A 20603-nucleotide genomic window follows, 5' to 3' on the forward strand; every position below is an offset into this window, starting at 1 on the left:
TGATTGAACGTTCTAGTTATGTTGCTGTGTCTTGCTTCAACCTCATTGTTGGTTTGTCTCCAACGATCTTAGCGGTATGGCAATCTTTCGCTGACCTCTGCATGCGACCGTGTTTCACCATTTCCATAGGACCAATCTTCCCCGGAAACTCAGGCTGTTCTTGGTCTTGTTCAAATTTTGACGGTCATCCAGTCCTTTGTGCTGGGACCACGCCTCATCTTAAGTGTTCGAGAATATAAGGCTCGGCTCATGGCAGACTTTGATCCAGCAACTGGCATGTCCTCAATCGCTTTCCAGGAGCACGTGCAAATATCGACAGGCAGTGGCGTGTAGCATGGGAGATGCTCAGTGAAGTTAACGGTAGTTTGGTGCTCTGCAGGGAGCAGGAGAATTGGCTTTTTTCTTGATTTTCAAGTTTCATCGTGTTACTTATTTATTTAGTGTGGCAGAGGGTTCCAAGGAGATATAGTCTTCGCAAATGTTTCGTTGTAATATGTATTTAAGTTATTTGTTCCATTGAAAGAGACACAACGAGGTCAGACCAATCATTATGGAGTAGTACAGTTGTGCTACGATCAAGTCCTGAATGTTTCAAGAAAGAGAACTTCATACCTCTTGAAGAAGATTTCTGATTTTGATGTTCAATTTCTTCCACCATCTTTCCCGTGTTCGTAATACGTGAAGAAGAACGCCCAGTCCCACTCGGTCTGCGGGAAGTGAGGGTATGTGACAACCCCACATCAGGTTAGATGAGGAAGCCAGCCTACCTGCCTCGTCATGCTTCCACTCAAGGTGATTTCGCCCGACGACTTCCATCCTTGCTCATAAACCGTTATTTCTGGCTCGCAGAGAACGGAGGTTTCATCGGCCTTATTGTTCTGTTCTGTGACAAGCGCCAACATGACTGCAGATGTGAGCTTGTAGTGCGCTGGCCTTCCGAACTCTACAGTCTCCAAGACAGGGCTCGAGTCCCATGAACCTGAGGGCTCGTCAGGGCTTGTGGGTATCATTACTAAGGTGCAGGAAGTTAGAGAAATGAGCTCAAAACGTCGAAAATAAAGGGATCAATAGGTTACCCACCCTTCTTGAGCGGCGCAACGCCTGAAAATCCGCCATCTTCGAGATCTCAAAGATAAACAGAAGACACGCCGCGCATGTCGCAGGAGCTTGCGAGAATCAAAGTGAATGACCTGCGCAGAGGGGACGGATGCAGAGCCGCAGATGGGGAAACGGAAGTGCCAAAGGTGGAGTTGGAATTCTAGGACGGGGTGGACTTGCGAGTGTTGCTCTGTGAGGCGTTGAGCGTCGATGAACTGGGAGTAGAGAAAGGGTAGGTGAATGTTCTGTGGAACGACACCAGTGAGCAGGACGCAGGCATGGGTGATGGAAAGTGTACCTGTGTCGGTGTAGACTGTGTGAAAGGCTGTGAAAAGAGATAGTAAGACAAGGGAGGTGGCAGGGAAGGGAAGGCGTACTGAGCAATGCTCTCCTTATAATAAACCTTTGCGATTGTCACGAAATCTATACTGGACTGTTCCGCTTCTCCATTGCTCTTGCACGGGCATGTGTCGTGGTTACACATTGGGGCCAGTCATTTGGGCCTCTGGCAACAGTGATACCGCGTGCAATCTTGTTGAGAAGATCCGGATGTGGAATTGAGCTGTTGAAAGGTAGGATAAGATGAGAAGGTAGCACATGCAAGGTCTATGGCACATTTTGGATCAATCGCTTGACGAAACCCGAAATTCTACGCACCTTGCCAAGTAACCTAACCTGATCTTTCTTCCACCTAGGGTTGTCAAAATCGTAGTTTGAACCCCAACCCAAACCCAACCCACCCCATGAGTCACAACTGTTCTTATTCGGAGACGGGGGCGAAAAAATGAGACGCGAATGGGCTAAGAGAAGGAGTGCGTAGAGCAGAATTTAAAGAGAAGAGAAATTGTTGAAAGACGCAGTCTGATAACTGAAGGGATATGTGGTCGGGGGATGAGAGCGAGTGGGAAAACTTCAAGTTATGTAAGCATACGGGTGTTCTCTTGTAACAAGTGCCGGGTCACTTTGCGAACTGCCCCGAAGTGCATAGTATCGTATGGGCTAGGTGTCTCCATCAACAAGTGCTATGCGGGAAGCAGAAACAAAACTGCTGTTTGGCCCGTAATGAATCGCGCGGACGTGTATATTGGCAAAAAGGGTTCAAGAGGATTTGTTCAAATCTGAATTGAGCGAGTCGTCGGTGCCATAGGAGACGTTCGACCGTTCAGAATGCAATATGTCAGGATATCTGGAAAATTTCACGATTAGCTAATGTAAATTCTGTAAATGACCGGCGAGCCGGAGAACCCCGGGTCTCAACTGCAGGCAGGTTCGGGCGCGTCTATGAAGTCACAACGGGGACGTGAAGTCCTGCGGTCAGCGGCAGTTGGCAGCCGCCCTAATGATGTCTCTGTGGTGCGAGTTTTGAGTCTGCGGCCCCAGTAGAACAGATGCTATTGTACAGTACATTTAATTGCATTTAGTTCACACATCTTTCTACAATCATACAAAAGATTCCAATTGTTTTTGAGGAGGAAAATGCATTGGAGAGCAAACAGGTGGCTGAGGACGCGTGGCGGCGCTGTTGGGGCGCCGCGAATGTGCGTGACGACGTTGTAAAGCGCCCATAAAGTGCGGGACGCGAGATTTACAGAGGCGCGGGAAATTTACAAAATTTACGCGGTAAATTCTGTAAATTTCTCGCGGCATCCAACTTTATGCACTTTACTCTGCCAAAACGGCACTTTACAGCACTTTACGGTTCGTTTAATCAGGGCCAGGCGCGAACTCAACCGACGCACGCCCGCCCACAACCCCTGCCGTTTCGATCGCCGGGATTTCGCCCGATCGGGAAGCGCGATCGAGATCACGTGACTTCTCGCAGAGGCGAGGCGTAAATTTCTCGACATAAGTACAAGTATTGTCACCCGTGGGAATTTGTTATTGTCAGTGTGCCTGCACTCAAGTTGAATTTTCAAAGTTAGTATCATACCAAATGAATTCAGTCATCGTCGTGGTGAAGAAGAGGTCCTTCCTGGTCTATTGGCACTTCAGTAACCAGCTCACCTCCGCCAGTGTATACCATTGTGAACGTGAGTAAATTATTCATGGTTCAATCTCCGAATCGTGCTTCTCTCACCCTCGTCTCAAGTCTACTAGGGTTCCGTCTAGATCTAGAACTCCATCAACATTATTGGCCCCTTTTGCAAAATGTCGTTGCTAGCAAATGCAGACCAACTTTTAGAACAGCCATCTTCATCTTGAGTACTATCTCGCCTAGTTAACTCGATCACTGTATATCAGCGGGCCCGTGTATTGAACCCCTGAAACCACGAACGTCGATGACAATCATGCGATACTAATCCTGAAACAGGTCAACATCGAATGGCGCTGGCTGATTGAAGAGATACCTTAGCGCGTCCGGACGCCCTGTGAAGACTAATACTCAGGCTGGTCAGTCATCAGTCATCTCCCAGTGATTGCCGTATGACTTTAATATTTGCTTCTCCGCCACCGACTGTAGGAACGGCTGTGACACTCGAGCTTGTCATGAACCGTGCTTGCAGGAAGGAAGCTGATGGGCAATTAGGACGTCAAGCTCCGTGCTTCGCCATTGACAAGCCCTCTCTAACACGCGACTTTAGGGGGAACCTTCCCTCTCATTGATGTTGGGGATATAGACGTAGTAAGTCCTTTTTGAAACAATTTTTGAGTTCCTCAGCTCGGCGCCTCGAGGAGACATCCACTTTACCTTGGAACATCACGATCTTAAGCACACGCGTTTAGAAACCATGTGGGTTTTTCATACGTATACAGTAGCATGGGTTACAAACGTGTCTTATGTCTGCAGATTGATGATAAGCCATAACTCGTCAGCTCCACTCCAGACCTACCACTGTCAACAGCGAGCGTGACCTTGTCCATAAAATCGTCTCTTCCAATGTCAAGTTCACTAGTCTTTCTGGCGACGAAGCTGCACAGGTAGGTTAACTCGATGCTTTGCGACGCAACACTTGGGTGCATCTCGCTTGCCATGGCAAGCAGAACCGCAAGCAGGCTTACAATTCACGTTTCGCCATGAGAGACAAACCTCTCACGCTGCTTGGCATCATGGAGAACAATGCTCCAGAAACTGCATTTGTACTCTTGTTGGCGTTTCATACCGCTGTTGGGGATGAAGAAACACCCGACGAAGTCATCCGCCTCGCGACTGGTTTGCATTTTTTGGGGTTCAAGAGTGTCATCGGTACTCTGTGGATGGTCGACGACGCTGTCGCAAAAACTTGTCGTTGAAGTTTTTTATGAGCATATATTCAGGGATTTGAATGGGGCTTCAATTTATTGTTATGGCCGAATATCAAATTGCAAGCGAGTCTAGTCCTACTCCCTTTATCGAAGATTCGAGCAACTGGCCAGGGAGAAGAACACCAGCTCGTCGCGTGCACAACATTTTGAGCTGCCGAATGCCTCATCCCACTCGTTCAGGTCAAAAACATGCACCTACATCGCCAGTACCATCCCGCCCAACTCAGCGTCCTAGGATAATGAGGACGATGCTCGTCGAGGAGGTAGAGTTAAGGGAACGTTTCACGTGAATGCTCCCGTCAATGACACTAAGCCCCGTGTGTGTTCTTCATCCAGATCCGCAGTCGCCTCTCCCGCCCGTCCCATAATAAACCTGCGCCTGTGGAGTTTGAACTTCCGAGTCGGGTTTAGTGAAAACGGGGATCAAGTCAAATAATCGATAAGTCACCTTCGATTGGTGGTCATAATGATCCCTAGTTGAGTTGCGTAAACACTTCAGAGAGAGAAATCATCGAACGTTGAATCAGCTCACCGGGACTCCATGCGATGACAGTGAATGACGAGCTCATTCAATGGCATCGAATGGCGTCTCGAGCTGATGCTAACAGTCTCGACGACAACCAGAAACATCAGTAAAGGGAAGTACTCACCTTTCCTCATGACCTGGGTAGCGATAATTCTCTCTCCTCTTGTCCAGAATGTGCCTTGAGTCGGCAAGTAGCCATCTTTTTTGTATTCAACCGGGGTGGACTTACTCGCGCTGATGACCTCGGCTCTTGGCGCCGAGGAAGCAGACTGATTAATGACGACGCCACCCCGGACCTGGCGGGCACTGAGGGGCGAAAGGGATGGAATGTTAGCAACACCTGCAACCTCAACCCAACCGGGAGACTGAGCTACCCGGCGGGCGTCCTCGGCTTCAAGAGCAGGGCCCACATTCCACGTCCCAAGCCATCCACTAGGTCCCGACCGTGGATGACAGCGACCACCGATGCCCTGAAGATGGCGTGATGTCAGGTGCGGGCCGAAGACAAAAATGGAACGTACCCTCTCATCTCGCGCCCGAGCTTACGAAGCAGCGAGAGTGTTGAGTTGACGTGGGCCGGGGTGCCTAAGCCATGGTGCGGGCCAGTGCAACCGACCAGGGAGATGCAGAGGAGGCGAGCGGGGTGAAGAGGTGTCAGGCTGAGAGCCCCTGCGAATGTGGCCAGCAGACGCAAATTAACGAGGGTCAGGAGGACCCAAGTCCCATCCACTGCGCCGTCCACGCCGCGAGCGACGCCCTTAAAGGGCAGCAGCTGTGTTGTATTATTTTGGTGCCTGTTAATGGCGTCCTTAAATGGTGAGCCCTGGTGCACACTGGAGTTTTCCATCAGAGACTGGGCGTGGTCGATGTCGGTTAGTAGGCTTGCGAGAAGGCGACGAGAATAAGACATACGTGTGGCATCCGGTGACCTCGCTCTTGGCGGACCTGAAAATCAAGACAACATCAGTTGCCTGGACAATAGGAAATACTATGGACAAGAAACACACCATGTGATGTCTGGCGGTCAACATAAAATCAGGTGCTGGTGGCGGAAAGGACGAGCGTCAGTAGGATGCCATGTACCCCCGTGTCACACGCCACATACCTTACTTGAACGTCCAGTATGATGTTGTCACACAAGAAGATAAAGAGAAGAGAGAAGAAGAAGAAAGAGAAGATAGAGGATTTAAGCACGACGGATGGTGTTTATATGGGACAGCACGGCGGCTGACATTATTTGGTTGTCGACATAACAATTGCAATTTGCAAAAGGGTGAATTTTCAAGAATCCACTGATGGTTCCGAGTCTTGGTGTGACACTGCAAGGAAGTGTTCAGAAATACTTCATCCTTCATATATCATACCTCATAACTACATATATATGTCGTATTTGATAGCTCGCATAGGCTCGCATGGACGCGGATATGCAAATGGATGAAATTGTTCGACGCGTACACGTGCCGGTCACGTGATAGAAGCTTTCTCGCCAAATACGCGTCCCAGCAGACTTCCAGGATTCCTAACAGACATTCGACCACCTGCGGTTCCTCGGTGATACGCAACAGCAAACTGGTGTGGTCATTCAGCACAGCCAAGGAGGTAAGGCTCTTTCCTAGATTTTTCACGCTTCCACAGAGATCTTAACACCTTCCTTTGCGAGAAATCTGCACTGCAACTCAGCGTTTTTGTGTCCATCTCTTGCGTTTGCATTTGCGTCCGTGCTTCAGAAGAACTCACCAATGTGTATGTATCTGATGTGATGATATGGTGGGAATGCGATCAGACATTGAAGAAACTATCTTGAAACACACACCTGATCCTGGCGGGCCATGCAGATGTCCTTGACTCCTTGTATGTGCGTCGTAAAACCGCAATGAATTAATCTAGTGAAATTGCACATTGCCCACTGATGAGAAGTAACACGCTAATAGAACCACAGATTAACTAATGTCGACTTGTGTGCTTGTAAAGCAGCTCACTAGGACTCAGAGCGGTCAAGATGATTCAATCAGTTCCCCAATTTCCAAGAGACCGTGACGTGATGTGCTGCCGAATGAGAGCACCGGTTCACGTCGACGTAGAATTGACGGTATTGATTGTACATGTTTATCGAACGCAATATCAGCAGCAGCAGATCAACAGAGATGCTCAAGCCAGTCTCACTCGGAAGTCTATCTTGCGACAGGCCAGAATACAAGACATTTGAGATGGAATAATGTTGTGTTCTGTGTGAGAGAAAATCGAGTTGTACGAGAATTTGCTGGTGAAGTTGTTTCGTCGAAACGTAAAGTCGGTTGGTAGATTTTCGACAACTTCTAGAGCAGCAAGCGACAAAGGTGGTACGGGATTCATGATGAGCTCAGGCTCATGGTTGGAGGTTAAAGCATGCTCTCTGACGCATGCGTACCAGCATAGACGCAGTCCACCTTCACATCCGGCAGCTGGTGATCGCTCGTCCCTGTTTATAAGCGTTAATGCGTCATCATCGTGACCATATAGGTACCCTACCAGCATGACAGTATGGGATCCAGTCCTCCTTGTGTCCCCACCACATTACAGGCGACCACTCATCCACAAGGTTCGCGAGCGTCTGGAGGTGGCCATATGCAGCTGGCTGGTGGCCCCGTGGTCGGCGCAGTGCAACAAGAGTGAAGAAACATGCAAATATAGCCAGCGCTATAGATAAGTTCCAGATCTGCACGACTGTGTGAGGTTGTAGCAGTTTTACATAGGCAATAAGTGCAAACCTGGGCAGTGTGCATGAGTACCGACATATTCTCTAGTGTCCCGTCAGTGGCGCCGTGAAATATGAGGAACGAAAGCCCAAACATCCAGTCTGATCGTCGACGATGGTATTCAATGACACCCATAAACATACTAGACCTGAATGACTCACGGAGGAAAGGCTTCGCGACGAAAAGTACGAGACAGATTGGATGACCGAAAATCGACTTCAGCGGGTTTGTCGTCATTCTAAGTCCCTTTCTTCCGGTAGCGCATCTCCACTGACTTTCATCTCGAATAACATTCGCGACGAGCTCCGAGCAATGCAGCCCGAGTGTCAACGATCCCTGGATAACTGCCATGTTGACAAAGAGCATAATCCACTGCTGAATATTGACACCTGGCATGTTATACACGATGAAATTGCCGGTGGGCAGTGTGTTGGACGGCAAGAACGACCACGTTTGTGTGGTCAGCGCAGAAGAAGACATTGCACCCGTGCCGGCGTACTTGCGGTGCCAGATATACATGACGAGTGCGGCCCATCCAGCACATGCTACAACGATCCCCCAAAGGAAAATTACAACTTTTCGGATGCTGGGGTGAGCATGCCACGCAGCAGGCTGTGTCTCTGACGGCTTCGCTGGACCTCCATTAGCGTCCAGGTCAGACACACAACGCATGCACCGGAAAGCAATCGGAGTCAATTGTGTGTGGTGTACCAGTGCTGCGGTCAAGTCAAGAGGGGAGGAGCTCCACGTCAGGATTTTGACAGCCCGCATCCCTGACAATGCGATAACCACCTGGAGGAGGAGTGCGATACCCAAAATGAGGATGGGTAACCCTGTAATGGCAAGGCCCTCGAACGTTTGAAATGGCAATGACATTGGTGTTATTACCGGCGCTTGTTGGAGGTGATCGTTTAAACATACGACAAGTGAGGTTGCGCTATAGGATACAACGAGGAGGACAGCCGATACGCCATTAAGCAAGGCGCCGTTAGGGTTATACCATCCACGAGCTGCAGTCAGAAGGCGCAGATTGGTGTTGAAACGAAGTCGAGACTCTGAGGCTAGTGCAGAGCGCAATGAGATGCCATGCACGAAGCCTATAGACTCTGTGCATAACATGACGATTAAGTTTAGTATCAGGGTCACTATCTCCACCTGCATGTTCAACTGAGCATCCTTGTCCTCACTCTCAATGATAACCATATTGGGCACGGCTACTCCTGAGACTCCGTGTTTAGCTACAATGACAATGCCGGTCACGATGCATAAGCAGCTGAAGATACTTGAGCATGCCACTCCAACAAGGGCATATCTGCGACTAGCCAGGCTGCGATCGTAGACATTGGTTCTAGTTTCAGCAGTAGACTTCGCATCAGATATTATTGAGTCAAAGTCCTGGTGGTTTGGAAGTGAGTCGTATGCAAGAAGACTGGAAGGATGCCAGTTTTCTTCTGTTGGTGAGGATGCCATGGGAGGCAGAGGCAGGAGGGTCGGCGTGTTACGGACGTGCAGATTGGGTTTATAATCATTCGCTCACGACCATAGCCTCTGGGTGCATGTGACTTCAAGAGTATCGTTGATGGAAGAGCGGTCGTGTGACATGGTATTTATGCATGCCGCGATTTACCTAGCAGCACAACGCGGAAATATGAAGTCATATCAGGATGGTGATGATTGAAAGTTAGTCAGACCTACTAACCTTCTTGTACTGCACGCATACACATACTGGCCACTGTCTGACAATGAAGACAGGGCACTGGGAAATAATGTAAGAAGCCAAATGTGCTTGGGGGTGCAATTTATCGGAAAGTAGCAGAGATTTCGGGCAAAAATAGACCGCACATACTTAGATTTGTGCACATGTAACTTCAAATATGCTTACCTTGGTGAGAATGACAAGTTGATCAATTCATGCAACCTAGGCAAGAAAAATTTGTTCCATTTCAGAAAGCATCCGTAAGACTCCATGAATTGACCGAGCTAATTTTTCTAACATCATAGGGAGCTGTCACCTGCATGCGAACGATGACCGCGACCCATGGCTTACATTCGCTTGTCCTCATCAATACCTAGTCTGTCTGTTGTGTTCGTTAACCCTGGTTTGGATAGTTTGCAAACTCACGTAAGACAGCCTCGCCACTAATAGCTAGTCGGATTTCCCAACACATTCATATCCTATCGCTTTCGTTCCTAAAAAGTCATCGCGTATTTCATTGTCAATGACCAAAGTTAAGAACGCACCCTCCTGGTGGTTCCTGCAGTATTACTACTAGGGCAGACAGGTCATGAAGGAGATTCACTGCAACCATGCTACCATAGATGATTGCACACAGAGTGAAAATGTGCTGACGACCGGCAGAAGTTGCAGATGCTCGTATGTGCAACTAAAAGAGAGAGTGCTGATGGGTGCAGAGATGAACCGACGGTGGTTCAACTGGTTGCCATTGGCCAATGTTCATTGTTGGGAAGTTGGGTGTATGCGAGCCCTATGGTGCAGCACGAGTAAACGCTAACGTCGAGAAATGCCGTAGTCCTCAAAAGGTGACAAGCTGCTAGCAGGTAGGTAGTATGCCGCAGGTCTAAAGTTTGAGTTGCGTGTCCTCGGTGCTATTTTGCCTTGTGAGCCATTCTAAACAGATTCTGGAGAGTGTAAATTAGTGAAAGCGGTGATATAGATCATGATCAATGTAAGAGTATGGTTCGCGGTCCTTTATTCAAATGGTCACTGTATCAACTTGCATACGCAGGTTTGTTGGCATGAGCTGGCCTGGCCGCGAGATAAATCGGTCGTGGCTGCAGTGGGAGAAAAAGATAGGATAATATGTTCGATTTCCTTTTTTGTCGTGCGCGCCAGTCCCTGACACAGCGGATCTGTTCAACTATTTCACACACACTGGGATATGACAAAGGATTTACAGAGTCGCGTACCACTCTCATGCATCGCTGTACGTGGATCACGCCCTGTGATTCATGCCTTGTCTGGTACAGTCAATCGCCATGGGCTTGTGCGCGATTCATGATTTCACCAACTTGAAGGGCATCGCAGGTATTCCCAAGCCTCTGACCATCTCATCATACGGTTTGTATATATACATATAAATTACATAGAAGAAACTCTAAACCTCAAACCCCAAAAAAACAAAATCATCGTGTCAAAGAACTCCTCGCACGCATACGTTCCCCATGATAATATATCCAGATAGGGAAGGGTATCCCAATAACAATAGCAAGACCTGCAAGAAGCGAATTGCCTCCCCCATAATCGAGCGCTGCGAACATTTGTTGTCCAAAGAGCGGGAATGCGAACGCGAGGAGTGAACGGAGGGCCTGGTGGGTTCGGTGAACGCAGACAAGAATCGAGGGTGGACGCCAACGAGATTGAGATTAAGATTAGATCGAGGAAGGAGATGGGGAGACTTACGGAAGCAGCTGCAGTTGCGCTCGCAGCATAGGTAAATGTGTCCACAAGGTACAATTGGATAGGGAGGCTTTACATTTCCGAGGTTAGCCATCAACGCAACGGTGCTATAATATGATATGGACACCCACAAAGCTGTCAATAATCCGAATCCAAAGATGGCGGTGCCGATGATGGGCATCATGAAGTGGATCTTGGCTTGGGCAGACCAGCCGTACCAACTGATGTAGATCAGATCAGGGACAGCATAGATAAGACAAAAGCGTCCGTCTTACAGTAGTCCCACTGGGACGAACAGCGAGCCGAATATAAGAGCGGGCACGCGCATCTCTGGCTTACCCTTTCCTCCGTTTTTCGCAGCAAGCTACATAAGAGACGCGTTTCAGCTAATGCGGCCGAAGGAGGCAGAGACAGTCTTGACGTACGTGTATGTACATCTTGCTGGAAAGTTTGACGCCGAAGATGGTAGCGGATACGAATCCAAAACCAAGTCCGATGTATGTCAGACCTCCGATGCCGATGCTGAAGTGGTATACTTGCGAAAAGAGGTCTGGGCGCGAGTTTTTAATACTCGTTCCCGTGCTATTAGGTGGATGTGATCTTACCGGGGAACGTCACAAACATCAAGTAGTAGATACCTAGCAGATGATTTCAGTGCGCATCTCGATGAGGGTGCTAAGCACTGACCATAAATCCTAAATAGATGACATTAGTTAGCCGCGCGAGATTAAATTAAACTTACAAAGCCATGTATAAGCTGAGGATGAAGCATATGAAACTCTGGGTCAAAAGTATGAAGGGTCGTTTGAGGTTAATCCATAAGTAAGCCCATTTGTTCATGGTGAAGGCCGGATGTCCTTTAGCTGCCTTTTCGAGATCTGGAGATGATTTTGCACGACGAAGGCGGATAACTGGTGCGTAGGATTCTCTCATGAGAGGGATGCCGAGCATTGCGGCGGCACCAGAGATTGCGGTGACGACATAGAAATCATATTGTACGCCAAGCGACTCTGCCATGAAACCTCCCATGACGGGGCCAATGACGGGACCTTGCGAGATCTTTGTCTGAGATTGTGTAAAGGTGGGAGAGAGTGGGACGGACCTAATAAGGGCCCGACATTGTATAGTGCCATAGCTGCAGCACGATCGGATTCGGAGAAGAGGTCGCTGATGACGCCTACGCCGCATGATATGGGGGCGCTCCCCGCGAAACCAGCTTTGGAGAGGGTAAGGGAATTTGTGACAGCAGAGATTCTGTGACGTACCTAGAAACCGAAAGACGATGAAAGATGTAGCGTTGGGTGAGAAAGCACAGCCGAGATTGAACGCGAGGAAGGAGAGGTTCGATCCGTGGAGAACCTTGAACTGATTTAAGGGCGACGGATCCACTGATGTTAAGGAAGAGGACGGACCCATAAACGACCATATACTTCAGACAAGGGTGCGGCAAATAAAGGACCGATTGCTAATGGCAAAAGGAAGATGCTGAGAGTCAATGCTGTGACTGTTGGATTGGTTATGCCGTATCTTATAGCAAGGTCTGGCAAACTAGGTGCCATGATAGAACTTGCTAAGGGGGTGATAAGAGTGTAGAGTGCAACCTGACAGGAGATAGAGATTAGACCCCATAAGCCATGTATCTCTGATGGACGAACTGACGAGTACAGCGGTTGTCCATTTTTTTGCCGGATGCCAATTCCTGGGGTTGATTGGGTCGTGTTGCCACTCGTCCTCCAACTGTTCAAGTTTTTGCGAATTTTTATCTTGGAGGCTGTCATCTGGGATGGTGGACACATCACGAGCAGCCGGAAGGTTGCCTTCTTCTGGTACGGATGTCTCAATTCTTGGTAGAGACATTGAGCGGGGCTGTTGGTAGGGAGAACTGGGAGAATGGAAGAATAAGGCATGTGCGGTGAGAGATTTATTAAATAGAGGAAAAACTCAATAAACACACGGTCGTTCCGACTCTTCGTTCCTATAGACAAATCAAATTGGTGAATGGATTTACGAGGGTCACCGAAACTTAAAGACGTTCAAATTCAGTTCAACCTAGTAGTTGGACATTGTCGAACCGTCCTCGGGCCGTCACCTATTGACGACATTGGTATGATTCTCCGAGGGAGACCTGTATCATAGAGGGTGCTCGACAAGCAGCATGCTGGCAGTTGCAGATCATTGATGGTATAGGGACCGGAAGAAGCCGAGCCCTTACTACCTGTGCCGATGATGATATTGATGCATCATGGATCATGCAAGGAAGTCTGGACTATGGACGTCGACTGTGACTATGACATGCCAGTACATGCATTCTCATGACCGAGGCAATGAAAATTCAGTACTACATATTTGGGTAATTATTGAGCGGCTAAAAATGGAACACTTTGTTCTTGGCAACTACTACAGTTCATGAGGTTGGTCCGTGACTCCGTGGCACCTTGAGCTCGACCACGCCGACGACAGCGACGAGCTGTTAGTTAACTGCATCTCATATTTCTTGCAGTCTAGCTCAACGACAGCGACAACGACAACGACAATCGACTTGATCCTGGATTCGAACAAGGTTCATCGGCTGCGAGAGAAGTTGAGGACGCCGAGAAGATTCATTTCAGGTCGTCATGGCCGAGGATCAGCTAGCAATCGAGTCTGCACCAACTCCTTCCATCAAGAGCTTGAAGAGCAGATTCGAACAGCTTGCTCAGGATAACACAACCCCGCCACTCAAATCAAACCCAATTACATCGCCTCGCCAGCGTAAGGATGATTCTCGCGTACAACAACGTGAACTACGGAACGCCTCCTCCAACTCTGATTTGAGTCCAGGCCAAAAGCGTGCACCACCACCGCCTCCTCCATCTCGCTCAGCCAAAAAGCCGGCTCAATCTCCTGCTGTTTCCCCGCTGTTGAGACCAGTGCCAATACCAGCAGCTCTTAGATCACCACGCGCCAGTCCAGAGCACTTGTCAGTGTCCAACGCGTACGATGACGACGTTCCTCGTGGAGGTGGAGTGGCTTCATTGAGAGAACGTTTCGCGTGAGTGGTCCAGCCATGTCATCACCCGCTAGCCCCATAACAATTTTCCTGTGCTCCCCCGTGTTCCGCTTCCAGAACCGCAGCTACCTCTCCTACCCGGATCCCAATAAAACCAGTTCCGCGTCTCTCCATTTTAATGACTCACAGCGAACCCGACGTCCTTGACTCTACTCCTCCAGTTCTTCCTCGCAATACAAAGCCTGTCTCTCGAATATCCCTTCCTGTCTTAACCCCCGAGGATAATCCCTCTGACGAATATTTTGACGCACCCGAGTCACCCCGTATGACCGGCGTCGCTTCTCTTAGAAACCGTTTCTCGTCAGTGTAATTCTGCGTTCGAATACAAGGTACTAACAAGTCATTCTAGTACATTAATACTCCCTACACCCCATTCCACACCTAAAGCCCTTCCACGTAATGACAATCTCACATCCCATTCAGAACCCAACATTCTAGCACCAAGTCCACCACTCATTCTTCGTCGTCCACCACCACCGCCACCCCCTCCCCATCGCTCTGCTCTCTTTGACAGCAGCGATGATTTCCTCGAGCCTCCCAGCTCCAACTCCTCCTCAAGACACAGTCCCTTCTCCGATGACGAATCCGAGACTTCTGAAACATCACTACCACCTGCAATTATCCCCCATACCCTTCGTGCAACCCATTCCCGCGCCCATTCGGACAGCATCAGCAGCTCAAGCGATAGCATAAGAAGCATCTCGCCCCCACACAAACCCCCTCCACGCCCAAGCCTGACAGTTCCCCCTCCTCCCCCTCCACGGCGGACCTGCAACAGCAACGAAAACGGCCGCGACTCCTCAGCCAGCTCAACTCCCACACCCAGCAGCCCCCCTCCCCTTCCTTCGCGCCGCCCATCCCCTGAAGACATCCCAGACAACATCCTACCCCCTCCCTCCCTCCCCGCACGCCACAGCACAAACATAAGCGCGCCCTCACCCACCGACTTCATCTCCGACCGCAAACCCCTCGGAAGCGCCAAACTCCCACCCCCACCAACACGCACAATCGCACCGGGCGACAAACTCCCCCCTGCACGACGGGCACACACGCCCTCATCAGACGAAGAAAGCGGTGCAGAAGAAGGATGCGACGACCCACGCACGCTCCTCCCAGACGCAAGTCGTGCCTCCCGGCGTCCGCCCACCCTACGCACCCCAAAGATCCACGTTCCCGCATACGCAGCTCAAGTCGTGGTAGCCGGTACCCGCGTGCTCGTCGCTACTCATCACCACTTGCGATGCTTCGACCTCGCGCGGTACGCCGATGTGCCGATATGGGTGGGAGACACCAAGGAAATGGGAGTGCGCGATGCGAAGGTGACTGCGCTCGAGTTTCGGGCTGGGAGTGCGGGCGGTGTGGTGTGGGCTGGGACGAAGGAAGGGCATCTGATCGAGCTGGATATGGATTCTGGGGAGGTCACTGGATCCAAGTTCGGTGCGCACGCTGGTGCCGTGACGCATATCTTCCGACACCGGAACGCGATGGTCAGCGTGGATGATAGCGGGAAAGTGCTTGTATTCGAACCGGTGGCTACATCTGGCTCCGATGTTCCTAATCTCACATACACCGCGCCTCGCGTATACCGCATCGCAGAAAAACAAGAATTCGTAAAGTTGCTCGGGGGACTTCTGTGGACGAGCGTACGCAGCGACACTAACGGCTCTGGACCGACTACAGTGCCTATCGTTCGCATCTACGACGTTTTCACCCCAGGCAGCATCGCACGCGCTGTAAGCGTCCTCCCAAGCACCCCCCACCACGTCGGCGCCGTAACAAGCGGCACGCTGCTTCAATCCCACGCCGGGTTCGCCTATCTCGGACACGAGGGTGGCTTCATCAGCATCTGGAACCTAGCCGGCGGACCCGAATGCACAGACGTCGTCAAAGTGAGCTCGTCGGACGTGCTGAGTCTCGAGGGCGTCGGGACGCGTTTGTGGGCTGGTGGACGGATGGGGGTGATATGCGCGTATGATGTGACGTACCGTCCGTGGGTCGTGACGAATGCGTGGAATGCGCATTCGGGGTTACCTGTGATGCGTATATTTGTGGATCCATGGTCGATTGAGAGGGAGGAGAAATTGAGTGTGGTGAGTGTTGGTAGGGATGAGCAGATGAGGTTTTGGGATGGGTTGTTGGGGGTTGATTGGATTGGTGCGTGTTTTTTGTTTTGTTTTGTGTGTTTTTGGGTGTGGGCTGATAGTTGGGTTGGCGCAGGGAACGAGCTCTTGAAGCGCGAGCGCGAATTTAGCACCTTCCGCACTATCAACGTCCTGGTCGTTTCCTGGAACGTAGACGCTGCCAAACCCGAAGCGCTCACCGACGACCCAGCAAACCTCTCCTTCCTCAACGACGCTCTCACATCCGTCTCACCAGCACCTGATATCATCTCCTTTGGATTCCAAGAGCTTATCGACCTCGAGAGCCGCAAGATGGCTGCAAAGACTGTATTACTTGGCGGAAAGAAAAAGGGCGAGGAGGGCAAGATATCGGAGAAGGTGACGTCTAGTTATAAGCGATGGCATGATCGGCTCGTGCGGGAGGTGAGGGCGCTTTCGGAGGGGTATACGGTGATACATACCGAGAGTCTCGTTGGGCTTTTTACGTGCATGTTTGTGAAGAACTCGGAGAAGGCTGCGCTGAAGGATGTGGCGATAACGACGATTAAGCGGGGGATGGGTGGTAGGTACGGAAACAAGGTGCGTTTGTTTTTTTGTCGTGGTTGTTGTTTGAAGTGCGTGCTGATTACTGGTGATGATGGTGTGTGGCAGGGAGGCATCGTTGCGCGATTTGTGATTTGTGATTCGTCGATTTGTTTCATCAATTGCCATCTTGCGGCTGGGCAGCATCATGTACGACAGCGGAATGCGGATGTGACTGCGATGTTGGAGGAAAAGTCTGTGTTTCCGTCGTCGGATACTATTGGGGAGTCTCTTGCGTATGTTGGTGGGGGAGATGGGTCTATGGTTCTGGATCATGAGATTGTTTTTGTGCGTTCGCTTTTCTTCCTTTGCTGTCCTTGAACCTGTAGCTAATTGATCCTCCAAGCTCAACGGCGACCTAAACTACCGCATCGACCAACGCCGCGACGCCGTCATCTCCTCCATCCAGTCTGGCGACCTCGAAGCACTCCACACGCACGACCAGCTCCTGAAAGAAATGAAACACAACCGCGGCTTCCGCCTCCGCTCCTTCCACGAAGGACCGCTCACCTTCTCCCCGACGTACAAATACGACCGGCGCTCGCACGAATTCGACACGAGCGAGAAGAAGCGGGTGCCTGCGTGGTGCGACCGCGTGCTGTGGCGCTCGCGGGACCCGGAGCGGGTGAAGCAGCTGCATTATCAACGGTATGAGGCGAATGTGAGCGATCATCGGCCTGTGAGCGCTGCGTTTGGGATGACGGTGAAGAGTGTGCGGTTGGATGCGTGGGCGCGGGAGAAGGCGGTTGTGGAGGAGGATTGGTTGGCGACGTTGGTGGAGTTGTTGGGTGACGCGAGGGAGTTTTATGTCGAGCAGGCATTGATATAGGATGGATGGGGGTTGGTTTTGGTTTTGGTTTTATGGCAGGACCGAATCGTATGACCTTTTATGTGCATGAACTTTTGGACTATTTTACATACATGTTATCATTTTTCGAGATGTAATTTGTAGTGGTATCGATAGGAGAGTCGTTTACTTAATGGTAGATGGAGGCTCGTATCTGGATATATATCCTGGTTCCTTCATAGAGACCCTGGATTGATCGTAAACATTCATAGCAGTACTACTTGGGCTGAACAGAAATATTTCGAATACAGTGAGTCAGAAAAGAATACAAAATAAAATACAAAATAAAATAAAATTATGAACCGCATCTGCGTTAAATATCGATCAATGCCAAAGCCCACTCCATCGCTTCCCCGCCTGTGTATGCGTGGATCCCATACTAGCAAACGCCCAGGTACCCGAAGACCCTCCAGCCGTAGAAGCAGGCCGCAAGCCTACACCCATAAGCAAAGACTGTCTCGACCTCCCGCCCGGATGCACGCCAGCGTTCACGTGCAAGACGCGCTTCATGAGCTCTTTGACGCGGCTACTCACGCCAAAACGTTTCGGAGGCTCTGGTTCGCCGGGTGCCAGTGGGGCGTACGAGAGCGAGCTGAAGTCTGGAAAGCTATCGTGTGAGCTGGAGCTGTATTTGCCGTTTGGGGTGCTGGCTTTGAAGGTGGGGGAATAAGTTTTCATGGGTGAATATGGGGATGGTAAGATTTCGATTTCGGAAAAGGATGGAGGGGGGATGGCTGTGATGGTGGGTGTGGAAGGGAGGATTGGGGTGAGGATGACTGGAGGGGTTTTGGGGGGAGAGGTAGTTCCACGTGTGTGTGTCATTGGATTTGCAAGGCCCATGTTGACGATAGACCACTGGTCACTAAGTGGAGAAAGACGAATGAATGAGGGTAAGTATATTTTCTTTTATGTACGTACGGTCGTTCGAACCAGCCGGTCTTTTTGAGTTCGGCACGAGCAAGGTTGTTGAGTCTGTCAAGCGGGCTGCTGTTGGAAAAAAGCTGCTAGATGTTAGTTAGATGAAGTGATGATTGGGTTCCACAGACCATCTTTGTCATTTCGTCACAGGGCGATTCATCATCCTGTTGAAATGTGTCAGGTGCAAACTACGTTGAGGTGGCCATGGGAATACCAAGGCAATTGTATCATCGCAGGTATAGAATGCATCGTCGTACGAGGTAATTCTGGTGAGGCTCTTGATAGTCTCAGACGAAGCGCATGAACGATTTCCCATAGTCGATGTATCGGCGAGTTCATCATCATCGTAGATGTAGCTGGCATCAAAGAAAGAGGGCTCGCGACGGGGATAGCGAGCATGCTGGACTTGGCTTTCTTGACTGGAGCGACTCTGATGGGTAGGTATGATGTTAGCTCCTGGCGCGCATAGTCACGGTGAGACTACATACTGTCTGGGGCCTGTGGATCTTGATGGTGTTTACGCGAAAGTCTTTGCGTGACTCGCGGGAGGAAGGATTGTCGAAGGCGTCAGCAATTCTGGCAAGGAGTTTGAACGCGTCTTCAGTGGCAGCCATTGGTCTCGTCGTTCCGGGAGTTTAGGACAAAGAAGGGGGGTAAGGTACTTATCTGCACAGGGTAGTCAGCCTCATCCATGTTGGTCGTTCCAGCAAGTCAACCACCGAGAAGGCTGACGCCCGAGGCCTGAGGTCGACCAATAGGGTCGATCATGGGGACGTTTTCAAGATATTCGAACTCCGCGTTTCTGTCGAACGCGAGCACAAGAGCATTTCAAGTTCTGGATACCGGATATTTGTGATTTGAACAGGCACGTATACATAGTTTCAGATCGCACTGAGCTCCAGAAAAGTACTACTGTGATGGTTGCAGGGCATGCCCACCTAACAGTGAACGAACTCCGCCCGGTATCAACCACCCTCGGTATTATTTTTTGGTCCATTTATATGTATCATACTTTCTGTTGAGGCAGGCCAGCGCATATCGATGTCTTGCGATCTGCTAACCAGACTGTCTTTCAGCCTGACTCTACTAAGTAGAGACTTGTCTCACAGTGCACTGGTCTAGGGAGCGCTCACGAACGCTTTCAGCGTTAATAATATTTTCCACGTGTTCGTGAATCATTACTAGTAAGTTGAAGAGGCATGGAAACTGGCATTACATAGTTTCAGATCAACACAAGTACTGAACGTTACTGAACATTCGAACGCTGAGCTCGACAGAGTACTATTGTGACGTTGCATGCCCACACAACGAACTCCGCTCGGTGTTTGCAACTGGTACCCTCGCTATAGGGATTGGTCTACCATATGATGTCGTTCCTAATTGCATGACCTGCTCACTAATCTGACCGTTCCACACTTTTTGTTGAAGCAGTTCAGCGTATATCGATGTTTTGCGATGCTACTAGCTAGACTGACTGGCGCACATGACAAAAAAGGAAATAAAAAAAATAGCAATAGCTTCATCCACTTTTTCCCCTACGAACCATACTCTTGATGGGCTTTCTTCCCAACGAGAACAAGCGAAGGCAAGTGATTAGCTGCAGTTATAACTGGCATGCGCTTGACTATGATGTTGTACAAAGCAAGTTCATGGAGTCTTATTAACGCTTTCTGCAAAGGAACAAATCTGTCTCGCCTGGCCAGGTTCCATCATTGATCGACTTGTCGTTCTCACCGGTAATTAAGCATCTTTGAAGCCACATGTGCACAAATCTAGGTATGTTGGGTCTATTTTTGCTCGATATCAATGCTACTTTCCGATAATTCACACCTCCAAGCACATTTGACCTCTTACGTTGTTACCATAGGTTTCTCAGTGCCCTGTCTTCATTGACAGTGGCCAGTATGTGTACGTGTGCAGTACAAGAAGGTTAGTAGGCCTGACTGACTTTCAATAATCACCATCCTGACATGTGCACTTCGTATTGCCGCGTTGCGTTGTCAGTAAATCAATGGTGCACTAGACACGCATAAATGCCGCGTCGCATCACCGCTCGAGTTCCATCAT

The 20603-nt window shown here is 49.9% G+C and overlaps 6 protein-coding genes across 6 annotated transcripts; 2 read left to right on the top strand and 4 right to left on the bottom strand.

The window, feature by feature from the left end:
- Positions 1-740: 740 nt before the first annotated feature.
- Positions 741-1126, bottom strand: DEU56DRAFT_739680 (uncharacterized protein; the record flags this gene model as incomplete). Its single annotated transcript, XM_041348754.1, has 2 exons — positions 741-1012; positions 1081-1126. Coding segments are annotated over 2 exons (318 nt in total), but the record flags the coding sequence as incomplete, so codon positions are not given.
- A 2900-nt stretch (positions 1127-4026) lies between these two features.
- DEU56DRAFT_739710 (CHAT domain-containing protein) lies at positions 4027-4329 on the top strand (the record flags this gene model as incomplete). Its single annotated transcript, XM_041348757.1, has 1 exon — positions 4027-4329. A coding segment is annotated over one exon (303 nt), but the record flags the coding sequence as incomplete, so codon positions are not given.
- Positions 4330-7027: 2698 nt separating this feature from the next.
- Positions 7028-8443, bottom strand: DEU56DRAFT_447582 (uncharacterized protein). The gene is made up of 4 exons (XM_041346251.1): positions 7764-8443; positions 7615-7703; positions 7376-7562; positions 7028-7325 (listed from the first exon to the last, which is right to left on the bottom strand). Exons 1-4 carry the CDS (start codon positions 8371-8373, stop codon positions 7246-7248), a joined length of 966 nt encoding a protein of 321 aa, XP_041206820.1. The 5' UTR covers positions 8374-8443; the 3' UTR covers positions 7028-7245.
- A 2210-nt stretch (positions 8444-10653) lies between these two features.
- Positions 10654-13333, bottom strand: DEU56DRAFT_447632 (multidrug resistance protein 4). The gene is made up of 12 exons (XM_041346252.1): positions 12680-13333; positions 12433-12621; positions 12286-12379; positions 12123-12236; positions 11763-12069; positions 11708-11715; positions 11626-11658; positions 11446-11570; positions 11296-11384; positions 11152-11241; positions 11024-11090; positions 10654-10929 (listed from the first exon to the last, which is right to left on the bottom strand). The coding sequence occupies exons 1-12, from the start codon at positions 12875-12877 to the stop codon at positions 10747-10749; spliced, it is 1497 nt and encodes a 498-aa protein (XP_041206821.1). The 5' UTR covers positions 12878-13333; the 3' UTR covers positions 10654-10746.
- Positions 13334-13408: 75 nt separating this feature from the next.
- DEU56DRAFT_981753 (uncharacterized protein) lies at positions 13409-17800 on the top strand. The gene is made up of 6 exons (XM_041359858.1): positions 13409-14051; positions 14127-14369; positions 14419-16223; positions 16287-16768; positions 16841-17059; positions 17118-17800. Exons 1-6 carry the CDS (start codon positions 13636-13638, stop codon positions 17598-17600), a joined length of 3648 nt encoding a protein of 1215 aa, XP_041206822.1. The 5' UTR covers positions 13409-13635; the 3' UTR covers positions 17601-17800.
- A 1-nt stretch (position 17801) lies between these two features.
- Positions 17802-19339, bottom strand: DEU56DRAFT_812846 (uncharacterized protein). The gene is made up of 5 exons (XM_041353632.1): positions 19025-19339; positions 18751-18966; positions 18665-18700; positions 18537-18619; positions 17802-18480 (listed from the first exon to the last, which is right to left on the bottom strand). Exons 1-5 carry the CDS (start codon positions 19148-19150, stop codon positions 17943-17945), a joined length of 999 nt encoding a protein of 332 aa, XP_041206823.1. The 5' UTR covers positions 19151-19339; the 3' UTR covers positions 17802-17942.
- Between the last annotated feature and the right edge of the window lie 1264 nt (positions 19340-20603).

Source organism: Suillus clintonianus (genome assembly GCF_016758775.1).
Source record: "Suillus clintonianus strain FC179 chromosome Unknown DEU56scaffold_52, whole genome shotgun sequence".
NCBI classification, from domain to species: Eukaryota; Fungi; Basidiomycota; class Agaricomycetes; order Boletales; family Suillaceae; genus Suillus; species Suillus clintonianus.

Coding starts and splice junctions, on each gene's coding strand:
- DEU56DRAFT_447582 (XM_041346251.1), bottom strand. CDS start 8,373: ATGCGGGCTGTCAAAATCCTGACGTGGAGCTCCTCCCCTCTTGACTTG. Junction 7,704..7,763: donor CGTCGCGAAGCCTTTCCTCC/GTGAGTCATTCA, acceptor GTCGACGATCAG/ACTGGATGTTTGGGCTTTCG. Junction 7,563..7,614: donor TACTCATGCACACTGCCCAG/GTTTGCACTTAT, acceptor ACAGTCGTGCAG/ATCTGGAACTTATCTATAGC.
- DEU56DRAFT_981753 (XM_041359858.1), top strand. CDS start 13,636: ATGGCCGAGGATCAGCTAGCAATCGAGTCTGCACCAACTCCTTCCATC. Junction 14,370..14,418: donor TCTCTTAGAAACCGTTTCTC/GTCAGTGTAATT, acceptor AAGTCATTCTAG/TACATTAATACTCCCTACAC. Junction 17,060..17,117: donor TGGATCATGAGATTGTTTTT/GTGCGTTCGCTT, acceptor TGATCCTCCAAG/CTCAACGGCGACCTAAACTA.
- DEU56DRAFT_812846 (XM_041353632.1), bottom strand. CDS start 19,150: ATGGCTGCCACTGAAGACGCGTTCAAACTCCTTGCCAGAATTGCTGAC. Junction 18,701..18,750: donor GCGATGATACAATTGCCTTG/GTATTCCCATGG, acceptor ACATTTCAACAG/GATGATGAATCGCCCTGTGA. Junction 18,481..18,536: donor ACCGGCTGGTTCGAACGACC/GTACGTACATAA, acceptor TTCTCCACTTAG/TGACCAGTGGTCTATCGTCA.
- DEU56DRAFT_447632 (XM_041346252.1), bottom strand. CDS start 12,877: ATGTCTCTACCAAGAATTGAGACATCCGTACCAGAAGAAGGCAACCTT. Junction 12,380..12,432: donor AAGTATATGGTCGTTTATGG/GTCCGTCCTCTT, acceptor AATCAGTTCAAG/GTTCTCCACGGATCGAACCT. Junction 12,070..12,122: donor CAATGTCGGGCCCTTATTAG/GTCCGTCCCACT, acceptor AGATCTCGCAAG/GTCCCGTCATTGGCCCCGTC.